At 39.4% G+C, this 26,109-nt stretch overlaps 1 protein-coding gene across 5 annotated transcripts in view; it reads left to right on the top strand.

Annotated features, from left to right (window-relative positions):
- Positions 1 to 8,141: 8,141 nt before the first annotated feature.
- Positions 8,142 to 26,109, top strand: part of UBE2U (ubiquitin conjugating enzyme E2 U) — a 77,141-nt gene continuing 59,173 nt past the window's right edge. For 2 of the 5 annotated variants that reach the window (XM_040232673.1, XM_040232674.1), the window contains exons 1-4: positions 8,168 to 8,642; positions 9,951 to 10,032; positions 11,032 to 11,124; positions 18,566 to 18,663. In XM_040232673.1, the coding sequence (XP_040088607.1) occupies positions 8,418 to 8,642; positions 9,951 to 10,032; positions 11,032 to 11,124; positions 18,566 to 18,663 (498 nt within the window). In that variant the 5' untranslated portion in view covers positions 8,168 to 8,417. Of the gene's footprint in view, positions 8,643 to 9,950; positions 10,033 to 10,394; positions 10,513 to 11,031; positions 11,125 to 18,565; positions 18,664 to 26,109 lie in introns of all 5 variants that reach the window. The other 3 variants (XR_005719552.1, XR_005719551.1, XR_005719553.1) reach the window with 2 other exon arrangements.

Here is a 26,109-nt window from a genome sequence, read left to right as displayed (position 1 = left end):
TCCTGGTGGATGAGGAAAACAGTCTTTTAGTTTAAGTAAAATGAAAACATCTGTTCCACTCCTTAGGGAAAGAATTGTTTTTTAAAAGGGAGGAGGGGAATTCTTGGTTGTTAAAACTGGAGATGGCCTCAGTAACTCTGCAAATGTTTAATAAAATAGACTCTCAGTTGCTTTGCTCACCTAGGATTATGAAAACTTGTGCATGAGGCATGGTTCACTTCATTTTTCAGGGTGCCATACCCATGTTATCCCCTAACATTGTCTAAAGCCATATGTTAATGTCTATCAGTTGGTTTTTTTCACACTAAATCAGATAAACTTAGTTCAATAAGTGACTGACCTTTTGCCTTATAACTCATTTTGGTCGATAGTGATACATTTTGGGTAATAAGCTGTATAAATTAGCTGTTGCTCCAAAACAAAGACTACAGACTTAATGTGTGTTCAGTTGCTCAGTCGTGTCCAACTCTTTGCAGCCCCATGAACTGTAGCCTGCCAGGCTCCTCTGTCCATAGAATTTTCCAGGCAAGAATACTTGAGTGGGTTGCCTTTTCCAATTCTAGAGGATCTTCTTGACCCAGGGAATAAATCCATGTCTTATGCATCTCATGCACTGGCAGGTGAGTTCTTTACCACTAGTGCCTCCTGGGAAGCCCACAGACTTAATATCTTAAAACAATCCTCATTTATTAGCCCATAGCCCTTTTGGTCAAATCTGGGTACAGCATGACTAAATTGTCTGCTCAGGGTCTAATGAGTATTGATTGTGTTCTGATTTGAAGTTCAGGTCTTCAACCACGCTTGTGTGTTTTTCCCACAGTTGAGTTGCTTATGGTTGTAGGACTGAGGCCCTGATTCTCTCACTAGCTATCAGCCAGCAGCCACTCTCAGGTCCTAGAAGCTGCCCACATTTCTGGCCATATGGCACCTTCCATTTTCAAAAGAGTCAGCTGAGGATCTCTCTCACATGGAGTCCCTCTCATGCTTTCAATGACTTTGGGAAGAGCCCAGTCCCATTTAAGGGCTCACCAAATTAGGTCAGGCTCTCCAAGGATAATCTGCCTTTCTTAAAGTCAACTATGCCACAAAAGTCAACTTAATCATAGAAGAAAAACACATCATATTCACAGTCCTGAGGATTATGCAGGGGGTGGCGATCTGGAGGTTATCTTAGAATTCTGCCTACCATAAGAAATGCAGTGCAACATTTCTCTTTTCAATTCTTTATACTATAGTGTGGTTTCTTATGTTTTTTACATCACAGGAAGCTATTATTAAATTAATGAATTCCATGCTCCCTGTTCTAACAAAAGTCTATATGCACAGATTTATACACATAGATACACAGACACATTGTCCACAATTTCAGCCACTCTACCCACACCCCAAGAAGCTGATCCACATAAAAACTCTGTAGATGGAGGCAGAATAAACTAGAGTGATGAAGGGGATTCTTGAAGTATTTTAACCAGAGAATTACATAATTACATGTAAGCTTAAATAAATTACTGTCAAGTTTTATAAAAGGCAGGTCTGGAGATAAAGAATGCAGTATAAAGATGTTCTGTGCTTTGGCAACCGATGGCAAGGTTGTGAGCTCAGGAACTGGTGATATGTTTGAGAAGAAGCTAGAAAAGCAGCTGGTTTTAGTAAGTGATTGAATTAGAGTCATGAAGAGGAAGTGGAGTCAGAGCAAACTTCAAGTTTCCAGCTAGAAAACTGGGTAAAACAAATGGAACAGAAGGCTGGTTAAAAGAATGGAAGGTAATGAATTTATTTTTGGACATTTTGACTTTGAAATGTCTTTGGGACACCTTGGTGAGAACTAGGCAGCTGGGGACACTAGTCTGAGGTCCCAAGGAGAGGGCAAGGATAGCAGTAGATTTGAGGTATGAGAATATAGGGGGCTTCCCGGAGGTTCAGTGGTAAAGAATCCTTCTGCAATGCAGGAGATGTGAGTTTGATCACTGGGTCATAATATCCCCTGGAAGAGGGCATGCAACTCACTCCAGTATTCTTGCCTGGAGAATCCCCATGGACAGAGAAGTCTGGCAGGCTACAGTCCATAGGGTCTCAAAGAGTCTGACACAACTGAAGCAGCTTAGCACACGAGAAGATACTAAATTTGATTCTCACAAGACTAAAGTACAATATAAATATCAATGTCTAAAAATTCAGAACAGAAAATGCTTTAATTTATCTTCTACTTTATCATAATTTCTCCTGGTGGACAAAACATGGTCCACTGGAGAAGGGAATGGCAAACCACTTCAGTATTCTTTCCTTGAGAACTTTCATGAACAGTATGAAAAGGTGAAAAGATAGGACACTGAAAGATGAACTCCCCAGGTCAGTAGGTGCCCAATATGCTACTGAATATCAGTGAGGATATCACTCAGAAAGACTGAAGAGACAGAGCCAAAGCAAAAACAACACCCAGTTGTGGGTGTGACTGGTGACAGAAGTAAAGTCCTTGTTATAAAGAGCAACATTGCATAGGAACCTGGAATGTTAGGTCCACAAGTCAAGGCAAATTGAAAGTGGTCAAACAGGAGATGGTAAGAGTGAACATCGACATTTTAGGAATCAGCAAACTAAAATGGACCGAAATGGGTGAATTTAACTCAGAAGATCATTATATCTACTACTGTGAGCAAGAACACCTTAGAAGAAATGGAATAGCCATCATAGTCAACAAAAGAGTCTGAAATGTAGTATTTGGATGCAATCTCAAAAATGACAATGATCTCTGTTGGTTTCCAAGGCAAACCATTCAATATCACGGTAATCCAAGTCTATGCCCCAACCAGTAATGCTGAAGAAGCTGAAGTTGAATGGTTCTATGAAGACCTACAAAACCTTCTAGACCTAACACCCAAAAAAGCTGTCATTTTCATGACAGGGGACTGGAATGCAAAGTAGGAAGTCAAGAAATACCTGGAGTAACAGGCAAATTTGGCCTTGGAGTACAAAATGAAGCAGGGCAAAAGCTAATGGAGTTTTGCTAAGAGAATGCACTGGTCATAGCAATTACCCTCTTTCAAAAACACCAGAGGAGACTCTACACATGTATATCACCAGATGGTCAATACTGAAATCAGATTGATTGTATTCTTTGCAGCCAAAGACGGAGAAGCTCTATAGAGTCTGCAAAAATAAGACCAGGAGCTGACTGTGGCTCAGATCATGAACTCCTTATTTCAAATTCAGACTTAAATTGAAGAAAGCAGGGAAAACCACTAGACCATTCATGTATGACCTAAATCAAATCCCTTATGATTCTACAATGGAAGTGAGAAATAGATTCAAGGGATTAGATCTGATAGACAGAGTGCCTGAAGAACTTTGGACGGAGGTTCATGACATTGTACAGGAGGCAGTGTACAGACCTTTTTGGGGATGTACAGAAAAAGAAAAATGTAAAAAAGAAAGTGCAAAAGAAAAATGCAAAAAGGAAAAATGGTTGTCTGAGGAGGCCTTATAAATAGCTATGAAAAGACGAGAAGTGAAAGGCAAAGGAGAAAAGGAAAGATATACCCATTTGAGTGCAGAGTTCCAAAGAATAGCAAGGAGAGATAAGAAAGCCTTCTTCAGTGATCAGTGCAAAGAAATAGAGGAAAACAATAGAATGGGAGAGACTGGAGATCTCTTCAAGAAAATGAGAGATACCAAGGAACATTCCATGCAAAGATGGGCTCAATAAAGGACAGAAATGGTATGGACCTAACAGAAGCAGAAGATATTAAGAAGAGGTAGCAAGAATACACAGAAGAACTATACAAAAAGGATCTTCATGAACCAAATAATCACAATGGTGTGATCACTCACCCACAGCTAGAAGTCATGTGAAGTCAATGTGAAGTCAAGCGGGTCTTATGAAGCATCACTTTGAACAAAGCTAGTGGAGGTGATGGAATTCCAGTTGAGCTATTTCAATTCCTAAAAGATGATGCTGTGAAAGTGCTGCACTCAGTATGCCAGCTAATTTGGAAAACTCAGCAGTGGCCACAGGACTGGAAAAGGTCAGTTTTCATTCCAATCCCAAAGAAAGGCAATGCCAAAGGATGCTCAAGCTACTGCACAATTGCACTCATCTCACACGCCAGCAAAGTAATTCTTAAAATTCTCCAAGCCAGGCTTCAACAGTTCGTGAACCATGAACATCCAGATGTTCAAGCTGGATGTTGAACATTCATTGAATCTGGATATTCAATCCAGATGTTCAAGCTGGATTTAGAAAAGGCAGAGGAACCAGAGATCAAATTGCCAACATCTGTTGAATCATGGAAAAAGCAAGAGAGTTCCAGAAAAACATCTATTTCTGCTTTGTTGACTACACCAAAGCCCTTGACTGTGTGGATTACAACAAACTGGAAAATTCTTCAAGAGATGAGAATACCAGACCACCTGACGTGCCTCCTGAGAAATCTGTATGCAGATCAAAAAGCAGCAGTTAGAACTGGACATGGAACAACAGACTGGTTCCAAATAGGGAAAGAAGTATGACAAGGTTGTATATTGCCACTCTGCTTATTTAACTTATATGCAGAGTACATCATGAGAAATGGTGAACTGGACGAAGCACAAGCTGGAATCAAGATTGCAGGGAGAAATATCAATAATCTCAGATATGCAGATGACACCACACTTATGGTAGAAAATGAAGAAGAACTAAAAAGCCTCTTGATGAAAGTGAAAGAGGAGACTGAAAAAGTTGGCTTAAAACTCAACATTCAGAAAACTAAGGTTGTGGCATCTGGTCCTATCACTTCATGGGAAATAGATGGGGAAACAGTGGAAACAGTGACCTACTTTATTTTTGGGAGCTCCAAAATCACTGCAGATGGTGACTGCACCCATGAAATTAAAAGGCACTTGCTCTTTGGAAGAAAAGTTATGGCCAACCTAGATAGCATATTAAAAAGCAGAGACATTACTTTGCCAACAAGCTATGGTTTTTAGTAGTCATGTATGGATGTGTTCCGACTCAATGCACATGAGTTTGGGTGAATTCTGGGAGTTGGTGATGGACGGGAGGCCTGGTGTGCTGTGATTCATGGGGTCACAAAGAGTCAGACATGACTGAGCGACTGAACTGAACTGAACTGATGGATGTGAATGTTGGACTGTAAAGAAAGCTGAGTGCTGAAGAATTGATGCTTTTGTCTGTGGTGTTGGAAAAGACTCTTGAGAGTCCTTTGGACAGCAAGGAGATCTAACCAGTCCATCCTAAAGGAAATCAGTCCTGAATATTCATTGCAAGGACTGATGCTGAAGCTGAAACTCCAATATTTTGGCCACTGGATGCGAAGAACTGACTTATTTGAAAAGACCCTGATGCTGGGAAAGATTGAAGGTGAGAGGAGAAGGGGATGATAGAGGATGAGATGGTTGGACGGCATCACTTACTTGATGGACATGAGTCTGAGTAAACTCCAGGAGTTGGTGATGAACAAGGAGGCCTGGTGTGCTGCAGTCCATGGGGCTGCAAAGAATCAGACAGGATTGAGCCACTGAACTGAATTTCTCCTAGAACAAAATTTTACACAAAGAGTCTGCATTTACTATCACAGATTTCTCCTGTTAAAGCAGAATGAAAGACTGTAGTATCATCGAAGAAACCATTAAAATTCCCTAATTGGTTCCCACTCCTTTCTCATGGAAGCAGCTCTTTATTTGCTCCCACCATATGTTGCCAGTGTTCCATAAATGCAAGGGAAAATCTGTCAGGCTTTAAGGAGAGCCCCACCAAAATTCAATCTCAGGTCCTAGTTGATGTTTTCATAGGAAAAATTCCTTAATATTCAGTTTTTTTAAACAAAATCAAATCATTTTATTGTGCTAAATGTTAGTAAAGTGAAGATATTATTGGAAGTTTCTCAACTACCCTACCTGGACATGAAAATGACTGTGGGAGCCTGCTAAGTGGTCTCCCCTACAATCCATTCTCCACAAAGAAGTTGGAGTAATTTTGTAAATGTAGAGAATAACACTCTCATCCCTAAAGGCATTCAATGATTCCCACTGCTATTCAAATAAAACCCAAACTTCCCTACACACAGAGCTCCAACCTAATCACATCTCTACCATATTCTCTCAGGCCCTGCCACTTCCCATTTGAAGCCAAGCTTTCTCCTGACTGAGAACTATTGTCTTTTCCTCTTCCTGAAACTCTTTGCCCTCAGTATTTCAAATAACTGGCTTCTTCTCATCCAACCTATCATGTATCATTTCACTGCCCACTCCTGACGGAGGACTTCCCTGACCATTTCTAACCCTTCAGTTCAGTTCAGTCGCTCAGTCGTGTCTGACTCTTTGCAACCCCATGAATTGCAGAACGCTAGGCCTCCCTGTCCATCACCATCTCCCGGAGTTCACTCAGACTCACATCCATCGAGTCGGTGATGCCATCCAGCCATCTCATCCTCTGTCGTCCCCTTCTCCTTCTGCCCCAAATCCCTCCCAGCATCAGAGTCTTTTCCAATGAGTCAACTCTTCGCATAAGGTGGCCAAAGTACTGGAGTTTCAGCTTTAGCATCCTTCCTTCCAAAGAACACCCAGGGCTGATCTCCTTTAGAATGGACTGGTTGGATCTCCTTGCAGTCCAAGGGACTCTCAAGAGTCTTCTCCAACACCACAGTTCAAAAGCATCAATTCTTTGGCACTCAGCTTTCTTCACAGTCCAACTCTCACATCCATACATGACCACAGGAAAAATCATAGCCTTGACTAGACAGACTTTTGTTGGCCAAGTAATGTCTGTGCTTTTTAATATGCTGTTTATTACATTACTGTTTTATTGTCTATAGTATGTGTGATCTGAAATTATGATTTTTGCTTTGTACACTTGTTTTTGTTTTGTATATTTATTTATTGAATACTGGAGCCAAAAAGGTAGTCACTTCACGTGAACTGTTGCACAGCACATGAGAAGTGCGAAATAAATATTTGTGAAATGAATGAACTAATTAAACTGATGTCCTGTTTTCCACCAAATTAGTAAACAGTGAGAAAAAGTACTCTGAGAAAAGATGCCAGCTTCTGTAGTCGACATGGGCAAATTAGCACCTTTAAGAGGCTCACAGCTGGCTGAAGAAAGCAATGGGCAATTGTGATACAGCCTGATAAATGCTATGCCTGCCTGCTAAAGTCTCTTCAGTCTTGTCCGACTCTGTGACCCTATGGACTGTAGCCCACCAGGTTCCTCTGTCCACGGGATTTTCCAGGCAAGAATATTCCAGTGGATTTCCGTGCTCTCCTCCAGGGGATCTTCTGAACCCAACAATCAAACCCATGTCTCCTGCAGCCGCTGCACTGCAAGTGGATGTTTTTTTTTAATCGTTGAGCCACCGAGGAAGCCCAATAAATGCTAACAAGGAGGTAAATATAGGGTCCTCTAGGATCACAAGAAAGGAGTTGTCTTGGATGATTTCATAAAGAATCATAGGCAAAGGTAAATCTGAACGTGGTAAATATCTAGACAGAAGGAACAGAAAGTGGCAAAACTCAGCAAGAGATGAGAATTTTTAAGTAGTTCCTGTTGCAGAACATCCTTCCAGAGTAACTGAAGAATTTGATGACATAATAATGTATGCGAAGATACCATGACCGCTGAAGTGCCATATGAAAGTGAAAGTCGCAGAGTCGTGTCCAACTCTTTGTGACCCCATGGACTATACAGTCCATTGAATTCTCCAGGCCAGAATACTGGAGTAGGTAGTCTCTCCCAACCTGGGGATCGAACCCAGGTCTCCCTAACTGCAGGCGGATTCTTTACCAGCTGAGCCACAAGTGCCATATGTTATTATAAACAAGAGCAGACCAGTATAATATTCAAAGAAAAAGAAAAGATTATTTCGGAAGACTTCTAGTGAAGTCTTCTCTGACTTAGACTTAAACGCTAGACCCTCTGACTTTTCCCCCTACCCCAACAAAATGGATGGATTTAGCAGTCGCACCGGGCGCGGGGACAGAGGGGCAAGGAGGTCTTAACAACGGTTCTCATTGGCCTTTCAAACTGAACCTTTTGGACGATTGGCTGCGGAGGTTTCCAGAGGCCACCCCACAACGCTGATTGGATGAGGAGCGGCCAAGTGCCCACCTCCTCTACAGTTCCGTTTAGTCCTGTTGCTTGGCAACAGATTTGCATCTTCTTGCCCAACCGGCACCCAGTTAGTTACACCTGTGAAGCGGAGACGGTGACTGGTTAAGAACACCCTGAGCTTACGCTTCTTACGCCCACTTCACGCACAAGCAGCACGAGTGGTCTCAGGGTTTCATCCACGTTTATCTTCAGGCTGGGCTGTGGGCTGGTGCCGCAAGGACACACCGCAGTGGAGAAAGTGCTCAAGTCCTTCTGAAGTCCTCCTTTAGAAGAGTCAGAGGAGAAAAGAAAGTCACTGCTACGTGTTCAACATATGTCCACCTCTCTTGGGAGTATACAGCATTCTGAAGCTCGAGAAAGCAAGTATTTATGTCAGTTAACTAGGTATAGGAGAGTGACCCATAACCTCAGACTTGCCTTAGAGCGAACCATAGTAGTGAGGGGACAGGATCAGAGGACTTTTTGCTTTATCATGTACAGCAGAGCTTACACCTTGCTAAAAAGAGAATTCCAAGAGTTGAAGAACAGCAATTATGAGGTGAGTATTGGAGACGTGGAGGTTGTGTTTCTTTGGGGTACGAGTTTTTAAAAGGAGTTTAATCTGTGTTTATTCCACAAAGCATAATTTAGTTAAATCTAATTTGCACTACAGACTTTTTTAATGAACCTATTTCAGTATAATAATCTGTTTCATAATAATTATTAGTATTTCATAATAATAGTTAACAGTATTGAGCACACTGTGCTGAGTAATTTATGGACTTTAATCCCTGAATGTAACAGTCTATCAGGTAGTAAATAACCAGTAGGTGCAGGGTTGCATTCACTAATTATCCATTGTGCCTGCATGGTCAGCGGCTAAGTTGTGTCCCACTCTTTGCAATCCCATGCACTGCAGCCCACCAGGCTTCTCTGTCCATGAGATTTTTCCAGGCAAGAATACTGGAGTGGGTTGCCATTTCCTTCTCCAGGGGGTCTTTCCCACCCAGGGATGAAACCCGAGGTCTCCTGCGTTGGCAAGTGGATTCTTTACCTCAGTACCACCTGGGAAGCCCCTCAATTATCAATACAATATTGTAAAATAAGTAGGTAGTGTTTTGTTTTACCTACCACAAACCTAAGCCTCAGAAAGCTTTCAGTAAATATTTGGGCTCGGGATTCCATCACAGGGTTTTTTGACTCCAAAATCCCTTGCTCTTAAGTCTTGAGTTCTGTTTCTTCCTGTCTAGTGCACTTTTTGCCAATTGCTGTGACATATAACACATAAGTGTCTTTCCCTTATAATTTTATTTTAAAAATTGTATTTATTATTATTTTTGGTTTGTGCTAGGTCTTCATTGTTTTGCACAGTAATACATTCTTATCCCTCTATTGGAATAATGCCTCAAATGTAGGAAAATTTTATTTTTATATATGAGCATAATTTTAGAGTTGTGTTTTTCTTAATGAAAATTTCTTACATCATGCCTAGTATAGCATCTGTAGGGTTTTTTTTTAAAAAAGCTATGAGGAAATACATGCTTTCCAACTATTCCTTTCTTTTTGAATTTGAATCTTAAATTGTCTATAGAATTACATAAGTCACATATTCCATTCTTGACCTTCCTGTCCCATTTGTGATTTTCATACTAATGATTTACTTAAAATTTACTATTGCATATATTTTCTGGAATCTACCTTAACTTCTGCGTAATAAGACAGTATATAACACCTTCTCAAATCAAACATTTTTATCAATAAAAGAAAATTTAGAGCTTTTGAAATTCATTGTAACCTAATATCTGACTTCCCAAACTGCAATAAATATTTAATCTTTTTTTCTGCTTTAATTTTTCTTGATGTTTAGGGTATTACTGCCTTTCCTATAAGTGAAGATATGATGCAATGGGATGTTGACATTGAAGGTCTACAGAATACAATTTGGCATGGTTTGTGCTTTGGAAACCAGTTTACTTTTTTATAAAAGCCTTTATATTATTAGCCTAATTTCTTTCAGGTTGCACTGTATAAATTTTCTAGAATTCCTAAAGTTTTCACATGTTAATTTTTTCATTGTATGGCTTAATTTTTTGCCATTTGTCAACATGGATGGATATTTCAGGTTTGAATTTTTCTTTATGCCCAGTCTTAATGTTATCATGTTTTTAAGAAGCAGACATAGGAAAACATATCAACTGAGAATATCATCTAATAGTCTTCCATGAATTCAGAGAATAACCAACAAAATGCCTACTGACAAAAAAATCCCACAATTATGTCCCTTTTTTTTTCCTCTATGATTTTCCCACAGATGTCCATAAGTCAAGTTCTCAAGAAGACTAGGCAACCATAAACTTTAATGACCATGCCCTCTTAGAGTTGCAGATTAACAAGATACATTTGCTTAGTGAGACAGGGGAGAAAAGCATGTAAGTGGATAATTACAATAAAATATAACACGTCCTGTTATGAATTTTGAATGGAATACTGAGGAGGCAGTGATTAGTTAATTTTGCCTTGGAGAGTCAGGAACAGCTTCCCAAGGAAGTGACACTTGAGTTGGGTCCTGAAGAATGTCTGAGAATTCACCAGGTTTAGAATCAGAAGGAAGTGCAGGTAGGCTAAACAGCCTAGCGAGAGCTGAAGGAGAGGATTCTGGAACAGAGAATAAATATAAGAAACCCAGTGAAGAGGCTGGTATTAGAGGGACAGAATTAGTGGTTGAAAAGGACTGGTGAGAATGTGGCTGAAAACACTAGGTTAGATTGTGAGGAGTCTTATTATACCATCTAGAGGTGTCTGGGCATCCTCTAATCCAATTTACTTATTAATATAGTAAAACTCTAGGGACATTGGGGAGGATAAACTGAAGGCATAAACATCAGTATTAAGTTACCGTTAATCTTTAATGTGACACTTTAGTAAAAATGTTTATTTCTATATCACAGGAGCATTCTTCCAACTGAGAATAAATTTTACATCAGAGTATAATTTTGTCCCTCCAGTTGTGAAATTCAGAACAATTCCTTTTCATCCAAATGGTAAGGAACAAATAAAATTATTATCATAAATTCTGTCCATATTAATGTTATTCCTCATTAGTGTTTAATAATGTTTATTTTTAACATTATAAAGTAAACATACTTATTGGGGAAAATATTAAAAAGCAGGAAAAATTATCATCTGAATCCTAACTCAGAGAGATACTATTCTTAACATTTAATGAGATTTATTTCCTTTCTTCCATGTATGTATTTTATCTCCATACTTGAGTTATTACACAAAGATGTATATATTTTTATTTAAAATGACATAATACATTTATTTCTGCAGTGCTAAACATTCTTCAAAATATAATTTTGAACATGAATGATATTTGTATGTCATCTTTGGAAAGATGTCTTTTCAGGTCTTCTGCCCACTTTTGCTTGATTTGGGGGTTTAATATTGAATTGTGTGAACTGTTTGTATATTTTAGATATTAACCCCTTGTTGGTAACATCATTTGCAAATATTTTCTCCAATTCTATAGGTTGTCTTTTCATTTTGTCAATGGTTTCCCTTGCTATGCAAAGCTTTTAAGTTTAATTGGGTCCCATTTGTTTATTTTTGCTTGCCTTGGGAGACTGAGATGAGTGCAATTGTGAGGTAGTTTGAGCATTCTTTGGCATTGCCTTTCTTTGGAATTGGAATGAAAACTGACCTTTTCCAGTACTGTGGCCACTGCTGAGTTTTCCAAATGTGCTGGCATATTGAGTGCAGCACTTTCACAGCATCATCTTTCAGGAATTGAAACAGCTCAACTGGAATTCCATCACCTCCACTAGCTTTGTTCATAGTGATGCTTTCTAAGGCCCACTTGACTTCACATTCCAAGATGTCTGGCTCTAGATTAGTGATCACATCATCATGATTATCTGGGTCGTGAAGACCTTTTTTGTACAGTTCTTCCATGTATTCTTGCCACCTCTTCTTAATATCTTCTGCTTCTGTTAGGTCCATACCATTTCTGTCCTTTATCGAGCCCATCTTTGCATGAAATGTTCCCTTGGTGTCTCTAATTTTCTTGAAGAGATCTCTAGTCTTTCCCATTCTGTTGTTTTCCTCTATTTCTTTGCATTGATCGCTGAAGAAGGCTTTCTTATCTCTTCTTGCTATTGTTTGGAACTCTGCATTCTGATGCTTATATCTTTCCTTTTCTCCTTTGCTTTTCGCCTCTCTTCTTTTCACAGCTATTTGTAAGTCCTCCTCAGACAGCCATTTTGCTTTTTTGCATTAATTTTCCGTGGGGATGGTCTTGATCCCTGTCTCCTGTACAATGTCACGAACCTCATTCCATAGTTCATCACGCACACTATCTATCAGATCTAGGCCCTTAAATCTATTTCTCACTTCCACTGTATAATCATAAGGGATTTGATTTAGGTCATACCTAAAAGGTCTAGCAGTTTTCCCTACTTTCCTCAATTTCAGTCTAAATTTGGTAACAAGGAGTTCATGATGTGAGCCATAGTCAGCTCTTCGTCTTGCTTTTGTTGACTGTATAGAGCTTCTCCATCTTTGACTGCATAGAATATAATCAATCTGATTTCGGTGTTGACCATCTGGTGATGTCCATGTGTAGAGTCTTCTTGTGTTGTTGGAAGAGGGTGTTTGCTATGACCAGTGCATTTTCTTGGCAAAACTCTATTAGTCTTTGCCCTGCTTCATTCCGCATTCCAAGGCCCAATTTGCCTGTTACTCCAGGTGTCTCTTGACTTCCTACTTTTGCATTCCAGTCCCCTGTAATGAAAAGGACATCTTTTTTGGGTGTTAGTTCTAAAAGGTCTTGTAGGTCTTCATAAAACCGTTCAACTTCAGCTTCTTCAGCGTTACTGGTTGGGGCATAAACTTGGATTATGGTGATATTGAATAGTTTGCCTTGGAGACGAACAGAGATCATTCTGTCGTTTTTGAGATTGCATCCAAGTACTGCATTTCGGACTCTTGTTGACTATGATGGCTACTCCATTTCTTCTGAGGGATTCCTGCCCGCAGTAGTAGATATAATGGTCATCTGAGTTACATTCACCCATTCCAGTCCATTTTAGTTCACTGATTCCTAGAAGGTTGACGTTCACCCTTGCCATCTCTTGTTTGACCACTTCCAATTTGCCTTGATTCGTGGGCCTGACATTCCAGGTTCCTATGCAATATTGCTTTTTATAGCATCGGATCTTGCTTCTATCACCAGTCACTTCCACAACTGGGTATTGTTTTTTGCTTTGGCTCCATCCCTTCATTCTTTCTGGAGTTATTTCTCCACTGATCTCCAGTAGCATATTGGGCACCTAATGACCTGGGGAGTTCCTCTTTTGGTATCCTATCATTTTGCCTTTTCCTACTGTTCATGGGGTTCTCAAGACAAGAATACTGAAGTGGCTTGCCATTCCCTTCTCCAGTGGACCACAATGTGTTAGACCTCTCCACCATGACCCGCCCATCTTGGGTTGCCCCGCAGGCATGGCTTGGTTTCATTGAGTTAGACAAGGATGTGGTCCTAGTGTGATTAGATTGACTAGTTTTCTGTGAGTATGGTTTCAGTGTGTTTTCCCTCTGATGCCCTCTTGCAACACCTACCATCTTACTTGGGTTTCTCTTACCTTGGGCGTGGGGTATCTCTTCATGGCTGCTCCAGCAAAGCACAGCCGCTGCTCCTTACCTTGGACGAGGGGTATCTCCTTACCGCCACCGTTCCTGACCTTCAGCGTGGGATAGCTCCTCTAGGCCCTCAGCCACCACTCCTCGGGATGCTCCTCCCAGCTGCCGGCCCTGGCCTCGGGCTTGGGGTGGCTCCTCAGGGTCTCGGCCCCTGGCCTCAGGTGCGAGGTGTCTCCTCCCGGCTGCCCCTGACCTCAGACGTGGAGTAGCTCCTCTCGGCCACCGCCCCTGACCTCGGACGTGGAGTAGCTCCTCTCGGCCACCGCCCCTGACCTCGGACACAGGGTAGCTCCTCTCGGCCATTCCTGCGCCGTTGCAGCCTGGCACTCTAAGCCACTGCCCCTGACCTTGGACCTGGGGTAGCTCCTCTCGGCCGTGCTTAGTGCGGGCTTCAGCAGTACGTGAACCGTGAACTCCCTGATGTTCAAGCTGTTTAGAACAGAGGAACCAGAGATCAAATTGCCAACATCTGCTGGATCGTGGAAAAAGCAAGAGAGTTCCAGAAAAAACATCTATTTCTGCTTTATGGACTATGCCAAAGCCTTTGACTGTGTGGATCACAATAAACTGTGGAAAATTCTGAGAGAGATGGGAATACCCCACCACCTGACCTGCCTCTTGAGAAATCTGTATGCGGGTCAGGAAGCAACAGTTAGAACTAGACATGGAACAACAGACTGGTTCCAAATAGGAAAAGGAGTACGTCAAGGCTATCTATTGTCACCCTGCTTATTTAACTTCTATGCAGAGTATATCATGAGAAACGCTGGACTGGAAGAAACACAAGCTGGAATCAAGATTGCTGGGAGAAATATCAATAACCTCAGATATGCAGATGACACCACCCTTATGGCAGAAAGTGAAGAAGAGCTAAAAAGCCTCTTGATGAAAGTGAAAGAGGAGAGCGAAAAATTTGGCTTAAAGCTCAGCATTCAGAAAACTAAGATCATGGCATCCGGTCCCATCACTTCATGGGAAATAGATGGGGAAACAGTGGAAACAGTGTCAGACTTTATTTTGGGGGGGCTCCAGAATCACTGCAGATGGTGAGTGCAGCCATGAAACTAAAAGACGCTTACTCCTTGGAAGAAAAGTTATGACCAACCTAGACAGTATATTCAAAAGCAGAGACATTACTTTGCCAGCTGAAGTCCGTCTAGTCAAGGCTATGGTTTTTCCTGTGGCCATGTATGGATGTGAGAGTTGGACTGTGAAGAAAGCTGAGCGCCAAAGAATTGATGCTTTTGAACTGTGGTGTTGGAGAAGACTCTTGAGAGTCCCTTGGACTGCAAGGAGATCCAACCAGTCCATTCTAAAGGAGATCAGCCCTGGGTGTTCTTTGGAAGGAATGATGCTAAAGCTGAAACTCCAGTTCTTTGGCCACCTCATTAGAAGAGTTGACTCATTGGAAAAGACTGTGATGCTGGGAGGGGTTGGGGGCAGAAGGAGAAGGGGACGACAGAGGATGAGATGGCTGGATGACATCAAGGACTCGATGGATGTGAGTCTGAGTGAACTCCGGGAGTTGGGGATGGACAGGGAGGCCTGGCGTGCTGCGATTCATGGGGTCACAAAGAGTCGGACAGAACTGAGTGACTGAACTGAACTGAACTGGGAGACTGAACCAAGAAAATATTGCTATAATTTATGTCACAGAGTATTCCATGTATGTTTTCTTCTAGGAGTTTTATGGTTTCTGGTCTTACATTTAGGTCTCTAAACCGGTTTGAATTTAATTTGTATATCGTGTGAGGGAATGTTCTAATCTCATTGTTTTGGCTTCTTGATATGGGTATCCAGTTTTCCCATCACCACTTGAAGAAACTGTCTTTTTCTCCATGGTATATTCTTGCCTCCTTTGTTGTGGTTGAATTGACCACAAGTGCATGGACTTATTTCTGGGCTGTCTGTTCTGTTCCATCGATATACGTGTCTGTTTTTATGGAATACCATGTTGTTTTGATAACTGCAGTTTTGTGGCATAGTCTAAACTCTCAGAGGGTTATACCTCTAGCTTCATTCTTTTTTCTCAAGATTTCTCTGTGGCTCCATATAAATTTTAGGATTATTTGTTCTAGTTCTGTGAAAAATATTCAGGATATTTTGATAGGGATTGCATAAAATCTGTTGATTGCTTTGAATAGTATGGCCATTTTAACAATAGTAATTCTTCCAATCCAAGAATATGGAATATTGTTCCATTTCTTTGAATCATCTTCAGTTTCCTTCATCAATGTTTTATAGTTTTCAGGGCATTGGTCTTTCACTTCCTTGGCTAAATTTACTTCTAGGGTTTTATATGCTATTTTAAATGGGAATTTTTTTTTTTTTACTTTCTCTTTATGATATTTCATCATTGTTGTTCAGTTGTTAAGTTGTGTCTGACTCTTTGCAACCCCTTGGACTTTAGCACACCAGGCTTCCCTGTCTTTCACTATCTCCTGGAGTTTGCTCAAACTCACATTCATTGAGTTGCTGATGCCATCCAACCATCTCAAACTCTGCCACACACTTCTGCCCTCACTCTTTCCCAGCATCAAGATCTTTTTCAGTGAGTAGGCTCTTTGTATCAGGTTATCAAAGTGTTGGTACTTCAGTTTCAGCATTAGTCCTTCCACTGACTATTCAGGGTTGATTTCCTTTAGGATTGACTGTTTCATCATTAGTGTATAGAAATACAATAGATTTTTGTATATTAATTTTTTTTCCTTCAGCCTTGCTAAATTCATTTATTCTAATAGCTTTGGGATGGAAACTTTAGGGTTCTATATAAAGAATATGTTTAATATTCTTATTCATATTTAATTAATAAAGATTTGTATCCAGTAACATTATTGGATATACAGAAAAGGGAAATGTCCATAAATAGCTACAATGTCCATAAATATAGGAATTTTTAAGTAAAATGTATTATAGCTATGTACATTGCTTTTAAACATAACAAGAAAGATATATGAAGACTTTACTCTTTGGTCATTGTTATGTCCCTAGAATCTTCACTGCCTGGCATAGAGTTGGTGTTCAAATATTTTTTTGAATAAACTTGTCCAAAATATGTTGACAATTTACTATTAAATGAAAAATACTTTGAAGAATAAAATGTAATTTAATTTTAAAAACACAATAACTACACACACACACTAAATTATTAACAGTATTTGGGAAAAAAATACACACACAAAAGTATTAATAATTTAGTTAATTGGCTGTATTACAACATAGGCTAACCTTTTCAAATGACTTTCCAATGTACATATAACAGAACAAAGCTGGCAGGAAGGTTTTACCATCCTTAACTTGTGGGTTCCATTTCTGGACCTAAGACATTTATTCTGTCACTATTTCCAGCCAGTGGGAAGTGGAGAGAAAAAGAAAAGAAGGCAGAACAGCTTCCTTATTAAGAAAATATGATCCAAAAGGTGCACACTTTACTTCTGCTGATGTCCCACCATTAAGACTTACTCACAGGGCCACATCTTGTTAGAGGAAAGGCTGGGAAAATGTGGGCAACTATGTATTCATCTAAAACCACACAGGGGGATGGGGAGGAGGCAGGCATGTTTGAGAGAAGAAATGGAGGAAAGGAAGAACAAACACTGGAGGACTAGGAGTAACGTTCTTGAAACTTTTCTTTTATATACATATAAATTTATTTATTTTAATTGGAGGTTAATTACTTTACAATATTGTATTGGTTTTGCCACACATCAACATGAATCCACCACAGGTATACACGTGTTCCCCATCCTGAACCCCCCTCCCTCCTCCCTCCCCATACCATCCCTCTGGGTCCTTGCCAGCCATCTAATGTAAGCTAGAGAGCATCCTCAAATCTGACATCACATTTAGAATCTCTCTCCATTTCTCATTCTTTAACTTTATCTCTAGGAAATGTCCGGAACATAGGTTAAAGGGACTTTTCTTGATATGGACATTGGTAACAACTCAATGGGGGTTTGTAACAGATTTTTTTTTTCAGTCAAACATTTCTGATTGTTGTTGCCATCATCACCATCATCTTTTGCTTGTTTACTGGAAATAGAACTGCCTTATGACCCAGCAATCCCACTGCTGGGCATACACACCAAGGAAACCAGAATTGAAACTTTTCATATCGTTTCTTGATCATTTTTACCACTGAGTCATAATTTCAGTTTTCACTTACCACAGTTTAGAATTTTTTCTAACTACTTTTTTTTTTACCACGTTGTTCACTCACATCTTTTGTCCATTGCACTGTTAACTATTATTGTAGTTTCAAAATACAATGTCCCAAACTGAAGACCTTTCTTTTCACCTTTTCAACATTTTCTTCCCAGATCTTTCCTAAAGATTGCAAGATCTTTCCATTGGATATAAATAATTTTTCTTATTTTTTTTATAAAAATTGTTTATACATTAATAAAGTATTTTTAATAATGATAACTATCATTTTTTGAGGATCCACTCTATGCCAGGTACTCTATTAAGGACTTTGTTTTTTAAACTCATTTCAGTGAAAGTAGGTACTTCAATCATATTCCCCATTTCACATACTAGGCAAATGAGACCTAGAGAGGTAGTTCATTGCTCAGTGTCCATTGCTGATAAGTGGAGGAGTCAACCGTCAAATTTATGTGTATCTGACACCAAAGTCCATGCTCTAACAACTGGTGTATATAAACTGTCACATTCATTGCAAAGTTTGTCACTTGCTTTCTAACTTAGCCTATGATATGTTGATCTTCATAAGTTTTAAATGATAATTTTATGTATAAATATTAATGTGTTATTTTAATACAGTAGACCCACATTCTGGCAAGCCCTGTATAGATTTTTTGGACAGCCCTCGTAAATGGAATAGAAGCTATACATTGAGCAGCATCTTACTTACCCTCCAGGTAAGAACAGATTAATCATAAAATGCTGTCTTTGTTGTTGTTTAGTTGCCCGGCTGTAGCAGACTCTTTTGTGCCCCCATGGACCCATGGACTGTTGCCTGGCAGGCTCCTCTGTCCATGGGATCTCCCAGGCAAGAATACTGAAGTGGGTTGCCATTTCCTTCTCCAGGGGATATTCCCGATGGAGGGATCAAACCTGTGTCTCCTGCATTGGCAGGTGGATTCTTTACCGCTGAGCCACCAGGGAAGCCCAGTGATGTCTTTAATACATTTAATTACCCAATTATTCAAAGTAAAAGGAATAAAATATACAATGTATATTTAAATATTTAAAGGATTTGAGTAAGCTTATATGACTCAATAATATTTCTACATCAAAACTGTAAAATGGAACTTGAACTATAAAAACTATTATTTTTAAAGTGAAATTGATAGCTTATGCCCTTTCCAACCAAACAATATGTATTTTATAAAAGAAGAAAAGAATTGTTCGGATGGTTTCAATTCTGGAAAGATACTCTTAGGCTTGCTTTTGGCTCCTAATGTCACTTTGTAATGCTGAACAGGCCTTTTAGATCTTTCTTCATTCATGAACTTTGCCTTCCTCAGAGAGGTGAACAAGTGACGACAATGTAGAATAGTCAGCTTTACCCTTTATTTATGACAGTACTAGAGACCTGCTTTGATAAGCTTTCATATCAAACCCGGTGAACAGTTAAGCCAGGAATTCCCTCCTCTACTCAGTAGAACCCTGTTTATAGAATGTATCCTTTGCATCCTAAAGCTATGGTATTTAGAAGCGTGCTTCTCTGTTGTGTGTGTGTTCTGTTATTCCTGACCCTCAAAGAGCCTCCTTTCTCATCCTGAGATGTTAAATGATTTGAGCGTCACTTGCTTTGACCACTTACATCTGGCCCAGTGAGTTCTATCCACCAGATTTTATCCATTTTAAAATTCTATCTACTCATCATTAATAATATTTGGAGAAAAGTATTAAATTTTGATTATCTGAAATACCTGGAGAATAAAGTATTCTGGCTGAATTGAATTTTCTCAGTAACAAAGGATTATAATAAAAATTGCATCTCTCCTATGTCTTGTTTTCAAAAATAAAACTATCGTTAACTTTCTATCTAGTCATCTTAGTATGCTAAGTAAAATTTAATATTTTTAAAAATTCAGTGTTGAATTTAATCATTCATTCATTCTACAACTGTGTATTGAGCATATGTACTAGTGCCAGGCCATACTCTGGAAGAGAGATTGGAGCAAAAACTTTGAGGAAGTAAGCGAGCATGATGTGCAGAGATTGTGGTTGATCTTTCAGATTCTTTCAAACTGAGTCATCCTATCTCTTCCACCTAAGTAGAAACAGCCTTCAGTTCAGTTCAGTTCAGTCGCTCAGTCGTGTCCAACTCTTTGCGACCCCATGAATCACAGCACGCCAGGCCTCCCTGTCCATCCCCAGCTCCCGGAGTTCACTCAGACTCACGTCCATCGAGTCGGTGATGCCATCCAGCCATCTCATCCTCGGTCGTCCCCTTCTCCTCCTGCCCCCAATTCCTCCCAGCATCAGAGTCTTTTCCAGTGAGTCAATTCTTCACATGAGGTGGCCAAAGTACTGGAGCTTCAGCTTCAGCATCATTCCTTCCAAAGAAATCCCAGGACTGATCTCTTCAGAATGGACTGGTTGGATCTCCTTGCAGTCCAAGGGACTCTCAAGAGTCTTCTCCAACACCACAGTTCAAAAGCATCAATTCTTCGGCGCTCAGCCTTCTTCACAGTCCAACTGTCACATCCATACATGACCACAGGAAAAACCATAGAAACAGCCTTAAAACAGTAAAAGTGAATGTTCTCAAAAATGTAATGAGTGAGGGCAAACCAGAATGAAATGGTGAACATTTTGAATTGCAGAATAATTTAATCAAGGTAAATTGGGGACTGTGAGTTTAGATTGCTTGGCTTCACTTCTTGGTTCTGCCACTTAATACCTTTGCACTTTGGGAACAAGTTTCTCCACTTATCATTCCGTCCATTTCTTCATCAGTAAAATGGGGCTGTTAGTAGCTAACTCATATAACTTGTGAGGACTAAATGTATAAATAAAGTACTTAGAACCATGAGTGATCTAAGAAAAGAATTCAATAAAAATCTGGTTAATATTTTACTGTTCTCAATTTTAACCAGTAATACAAAGTGACAAAAAAATGTTCCCAAATATATCATGAAAAGCCAGTAGATTACACAGTTGCTTTTATTTTTCAAATAGTTTTATAAAACAAATATGCCCACATTAGAAAACATTTTTAAGATAGTAGAAAGGAAAAAAAAATCACTGGTAATCATAAAGAAATTCCTTCCCTGTTGTTATTAACATTTTCTTCTGATCTTTTCCCTTGTGTTTTAGTTTTAAATCTTCAGTTCCAAATTCCTTACAAGGTCAAGGCCAAATTCTATTGCCTGACAAATGATCTACTCCTCACACCTTGGCCTTAACCCTCTGAAATACACCATGGCATCCTGCTCTTATTTATATCTTTATTATTTATTTATTTATTTTACTCACAGTGCTTGGTTCAATTCAGGTTAAATAGCATTTATAGAGTTCCAAACTCTAAAGTTACAAACCAAGTCAATCTTGGACCTTAAGAAGTGCTCAGTCCAGTTCTGCATCTGACTAGCATCCCATTTTATTCCCTCTTTCTCAGTCCTTTTGGCAAGCAGCTGCTCACATTTTAAGAGTCAGGTCAAAAGATGCCTCCTCTGAAATGCCTTTCCTGATTTCCTTTCCTAGGTGAAATTAATGGCTTTGGTTTGGGGAGGAGGGCTTTCTTTGTGAAATGTTGCCCTAAGTAAATCTGTGTGAGAGAACTATAATGCTATAATGCAAATACTGTTTCCTTATCTGTCTTCCCCTATTAGACTGTAAGCCCCTGAAGGTCAGGAAACAAGTCTAATTCCTGTGGTAGATACTAAGTAATATGACTGAAGCAACAAATCTATTTTTACATAGTTGCAATGATAGTATATGTGTTCAAATTATATATCTTATTACTTTATCACTTAACATTTCATTCAAGTAATTTCCAGGCTGCTACAATTAATATTTTAATGGCTTATTTAATAGTTTGGAGTTCAGTGCTGCCCACTAGAACTTTAAGCACTTATGGAAATTTTCAATATCTGTGCTGTTCAATATAGTAACCCCTAGTCTCTAGTTCTACTGAGCACTTGGAATATGGCTCCTATAACTAAGGGACTGAGTTTTTCATTTTATTTAAGTACTAATAATTTAAATTTAGATTACTTTCTGATTACAACCTTTTGAATAACAGGTGATACACATTTATAATTATCACATTGTTATCCATGGGGTTAATACTTGAAATGGTGTTAAAAATATTTTCAAGTCTAAATATGCTAATCATATGCTCCTAAATTTCTATGATCTTGATTTCTTTGAAAACTTGTCCTTTCATATATAAACAAAAGTAAATATCAACACTCATCCACAGAAGGAATTCCAAATTCATAAGCTTTAACTAATCGGACAGTATAAAATATACTCACTGATACAGTGAACAGTATGACAAGGCAAAAAGATTGGACACTGAAAGATGAACTCCCTAGGTCAGTAGGTGCTCAATATGCTACTGGAGATCAGTAACTCCTGAAAGAATGGAGGGATGGAGCCAAATCAAAAACAACACCCAGTTGTGGATGGGACTGGTGATAGAAGCAAGGTTCGATGCTGTAAAGACTAAATATTGCATAGGAACCTGGAACGTTAGGTCCATGAATCAAGGCAAATTGGAAGTGGTCACCAGGAGATGGCAAGAGTGAACATCGACATTCTAGAAATCAGCAAACTAAGATGGACTGGAATGGGTGAATTTAACTCAGATGACCATTAATTATATCTACTACTGTGGGCAGGAGTCCCTTAGAAGAAATGGAGTAGCCATCACAGTCAACAAAAGAGTCTGAAATGCAGTACTTGGATGCAATCTCAAAAATAACAGAATGATCTCTGTTGGTTTCCAAGGCAAACCATTCAATATCCAAGTCTATGGCCCGACCACTAATGCTGAAGAAACTGAAGTCGAACAGTTTTATGAAGACCTACAAGGCCTTCTAGAACTAGCACCCAAAAAAGATGTCCTTTTCATGATAGGGGCCTGGAATGCAAAAGTAGGAAGTCAAGAAACACCTGGAGTAACAGACAGATTTGGCCTTGGAGTACAGAATGAAACAGGGCAAAGACTAATAGAGTTTTTCCAAGAGAACGCACTAGTCATAGCAAACACCCTCTTCCAACAACACAAGAGAAGACTCTACACTTGGACATCACCAGATGGTCAACACCAAAATCAGATTGATTATACCCTTTGCAGCCAAAGATGGAGAAGCTCTATACAGTCAGCAAAAGCAATACCGGGAGCTGATTGTGGCTCAGATCATGAACTCCTTATTGCCAAATTCAGACTGAAATTGAAGAAAGTGGGGAAAACCACTAGATCATTCAGGTATGACATAAATCAAATCCCTTATGCAGTGGAAGTGAGAAATAGATTTAAGGGACTAGATCTGATAGAGTGCCTGAAGAACCAGGGATGGAGGTTCATGACATTGTACAGGAGACAGGGAACAAGACCATCCCCAAGAAAAAGAAATGCAAAAAGGCAAAATGGTTTTCTGAGGAGGCCTTACAAATAGCTGTGAAAAGAAGAGAGGTGAAAAGCAAAGGAGAAAAGGAAAGCTATACCCATTTGAATTCAGAGTTCCGAAGAAGAGCAAGGACAGATAAGAAAGCCTTCCTCAGCGATCACTGCAAAGAAATAGAGGAAAACAATAGAATGGCAAAGACTAGAGATCTCTTCAAGAAAATGAGAGATACCAAGGGAACATTTCATGCAAAGATGGGCTCGATAAAGGACAGAAATGGTATGGACCTAACAAGCAGAAGATATTAAGCAGAGGTGGCAAGAATACACAGAAGAACTGTAAAAAAAGATCTTCACGACCCAGATAATAACAAAGGTGTGATCACTCACACTCACCTAGAGCCGGACATCCTGGAATGTGAAGTCAGGTGGGCCTTAGGAAGCATCACTATGAACAAAGCTAGTGGAGGTGATGGAATTCCAGTTGAGCTATTTCAAATCCTAAAAGATAATGCACTTAATATGCCAGCAAATTTGGAAAACTCAGCAGTGGCCACAGGATTGGAAAAAGTCAGTTTTCATTCCAGTCTCAAAGAAAGGCAATGCCAGAGAATGCTCAAACTACCACACAATTGCACTAATCTCACATGCTAGTAAACTAATACTCAAAATTCTCCAAGCCAGGCTTCAGCAATACATGAACCGTGAACTTCCAGATGTTTGATCTGGTTTTAGAAAAGGCAGAGGAACCAGAGATCAAATTGCCAACATCCTCTGGATCATCAAAAAAGCAAGAGAGTTCCAAAAGCCTTTGACTGTGTGGATCACAATAAACTGTGGAAAGTTCTGAGAGAGATGGGAATACCAGACCACCTGACCTGCCTCTTGAGAAACCTATATGCAGGTCAGAAAGCAATAGTTAGAACTGGACATGGAACAACAGACTGGTTCCAAATAGGAAAAGGAGTACGTCAAGGCTGTATATTGTCACCCTGTTTATTTAACTTCTATGCAGAGTACATCGTGAGAAATGCTGGGCTGAAAGAAGCACAAGCTGGAATCAAGATTGCTGGGAGAAATATATATAACCTCAGATATGCAGATGGCACCACCCTTAGGGCAGAAAGTGAAGAGGAACTAAAAAGCCTCTTGATGAAAGTGAAAGAAGAGATTGAAAAAGTTGGCTTAAAGCTCAACTTTCAGAAAACGAAGATCATGGCATCTGGTCCCATCACTTCATGGCAAATAGATGGGGAAACAGTGGCTGACTTTATTTTGGGGGCTCCAAAATCACTGCAGATGGTGATTGCAGCCATGAAATTAAAAGACACTCCTTGGAAGGAAAGTTATGACCAACCTAGACAGCATATTAAAAAGTAGAGACATTACTTTGCCAACAAAGGTCAGTCTAGTCAAAGCTATGGTTTTTCCAGTTGTCATGTTTGGATGTGAGACTTTCTTTTGGACTATAAAGAAAGCTGAGCACTGAAGAATTGATGGTTTTGAACTGTGGTGTTGGAGAAGACTCATGAGAATCCCTTGGACTGCAAGGAGATCGGTCCTGGGTATTCATTGGAGGGACTGATGTTAAAGGTGAAACTCCAATACTTTGGCCACCTGATGCAGAGGGCTGACTCATTGGAAAATATCCTGATGCTGAGAAAGATTGAGGGTAGGAGGAGAAGGGGACAACAGAGGATGAGATGGTTTGATGGCATCATCAACACAATGGACATGTGTTTGGGTGGACTCTGGGAATTGGTGATGGATAGGGAGGCCTGGCATGCTGCAGTTCATGGGGTCTCAAAGAGTTTGACACAACCGAGCAACTGAACTGAACTGGTATAGTTGTTTATTGATCCTTCAAATTTATTTATCCTCTGGATAGCTTTTTATCTTATTTCATGTTATCACAAGGCTACTTTAGAAGCTGGACCTTTATTATTTCTGCAGGATATCTGATTTGTATATATTAATTATTCCTTTCATTCCAATTCTTAAAAAAATCATTAAACGTAGCTTGTGTGTATATTATATGCAAGTTCTTAAGCATAGTGGTGAATGCAAAGACCATTGAATAAACTCTACCAAATGTGTCTCTCTGAGTAAGACTCTCTCTCCAACCAAAGAGCAAAAGGTTACTCTTGAAGAAAAGTTTCATCTGCTTCCCACCCACTCTGAAAAATATAGTGCAATCCACATCAAATCCTTGTTTAAGCAGTTGCAATATTCTTGAAAATATAGCCCAGTATGTTTTCCAAATATGAAAAAAAAAGAAAATTCTTGTTGCTTTTGAAATATCAGCTGGTCTTATTAGTGAAAAATTGCTATCATTTCCATCTCTTAAGCCAAAATAATCTACTCCAAGCTGTATCTACATTTAGACATTCTGGTTGTAATTATTTTGGCTATATTTTATTATCTAGATTCTGGTTGTAATTATCTTGGCTATATTTTATTATCTAGTTTGTTTGTTGTAAACTAACATTCAGCATACTGAATTATTGAATAAATGTTTCAAATTTGTATTAATATTAATTTTGAGATTCCAGATAAATAAGATCATAGCCTAGCAGAACTACCATGTTTTGGTTCCTACTGGTCACCTATGTTATCCAGATGTGCAGATACTATTATAGGCAGAATTTTGAAACTGTCCCCAAGACTTCCACAGTCTGGTTATTCAGTCAAACTCTAATCTAGATGTGAATGAATTTTGAAGAAGGAATTACCATTACTAATAAGCTCACCTTAAATAGAAAGGTTTCCTGAATTATGC

Source organism: Oryx dammah, unplaced genomic scaffold (genome assembly GCF_014754425.2).
Source record: "Oryx dammah isolate SB20612 unplaced genomic scaffold, SCBI_Odam_1.1 HiC_scaffold_28, whole genome shotgun sequence".
NCBI lineage: Eukaryota > Metazoa > Chordata > Mammalia > Artiodactyla > Bovidae > Oryx > Oryx dammah.
The sequence above is the reverse complement of the archived record's forward strand: the minus strand, read 5'-3'. Positions and strand labels throughout refer to the sequence as shown.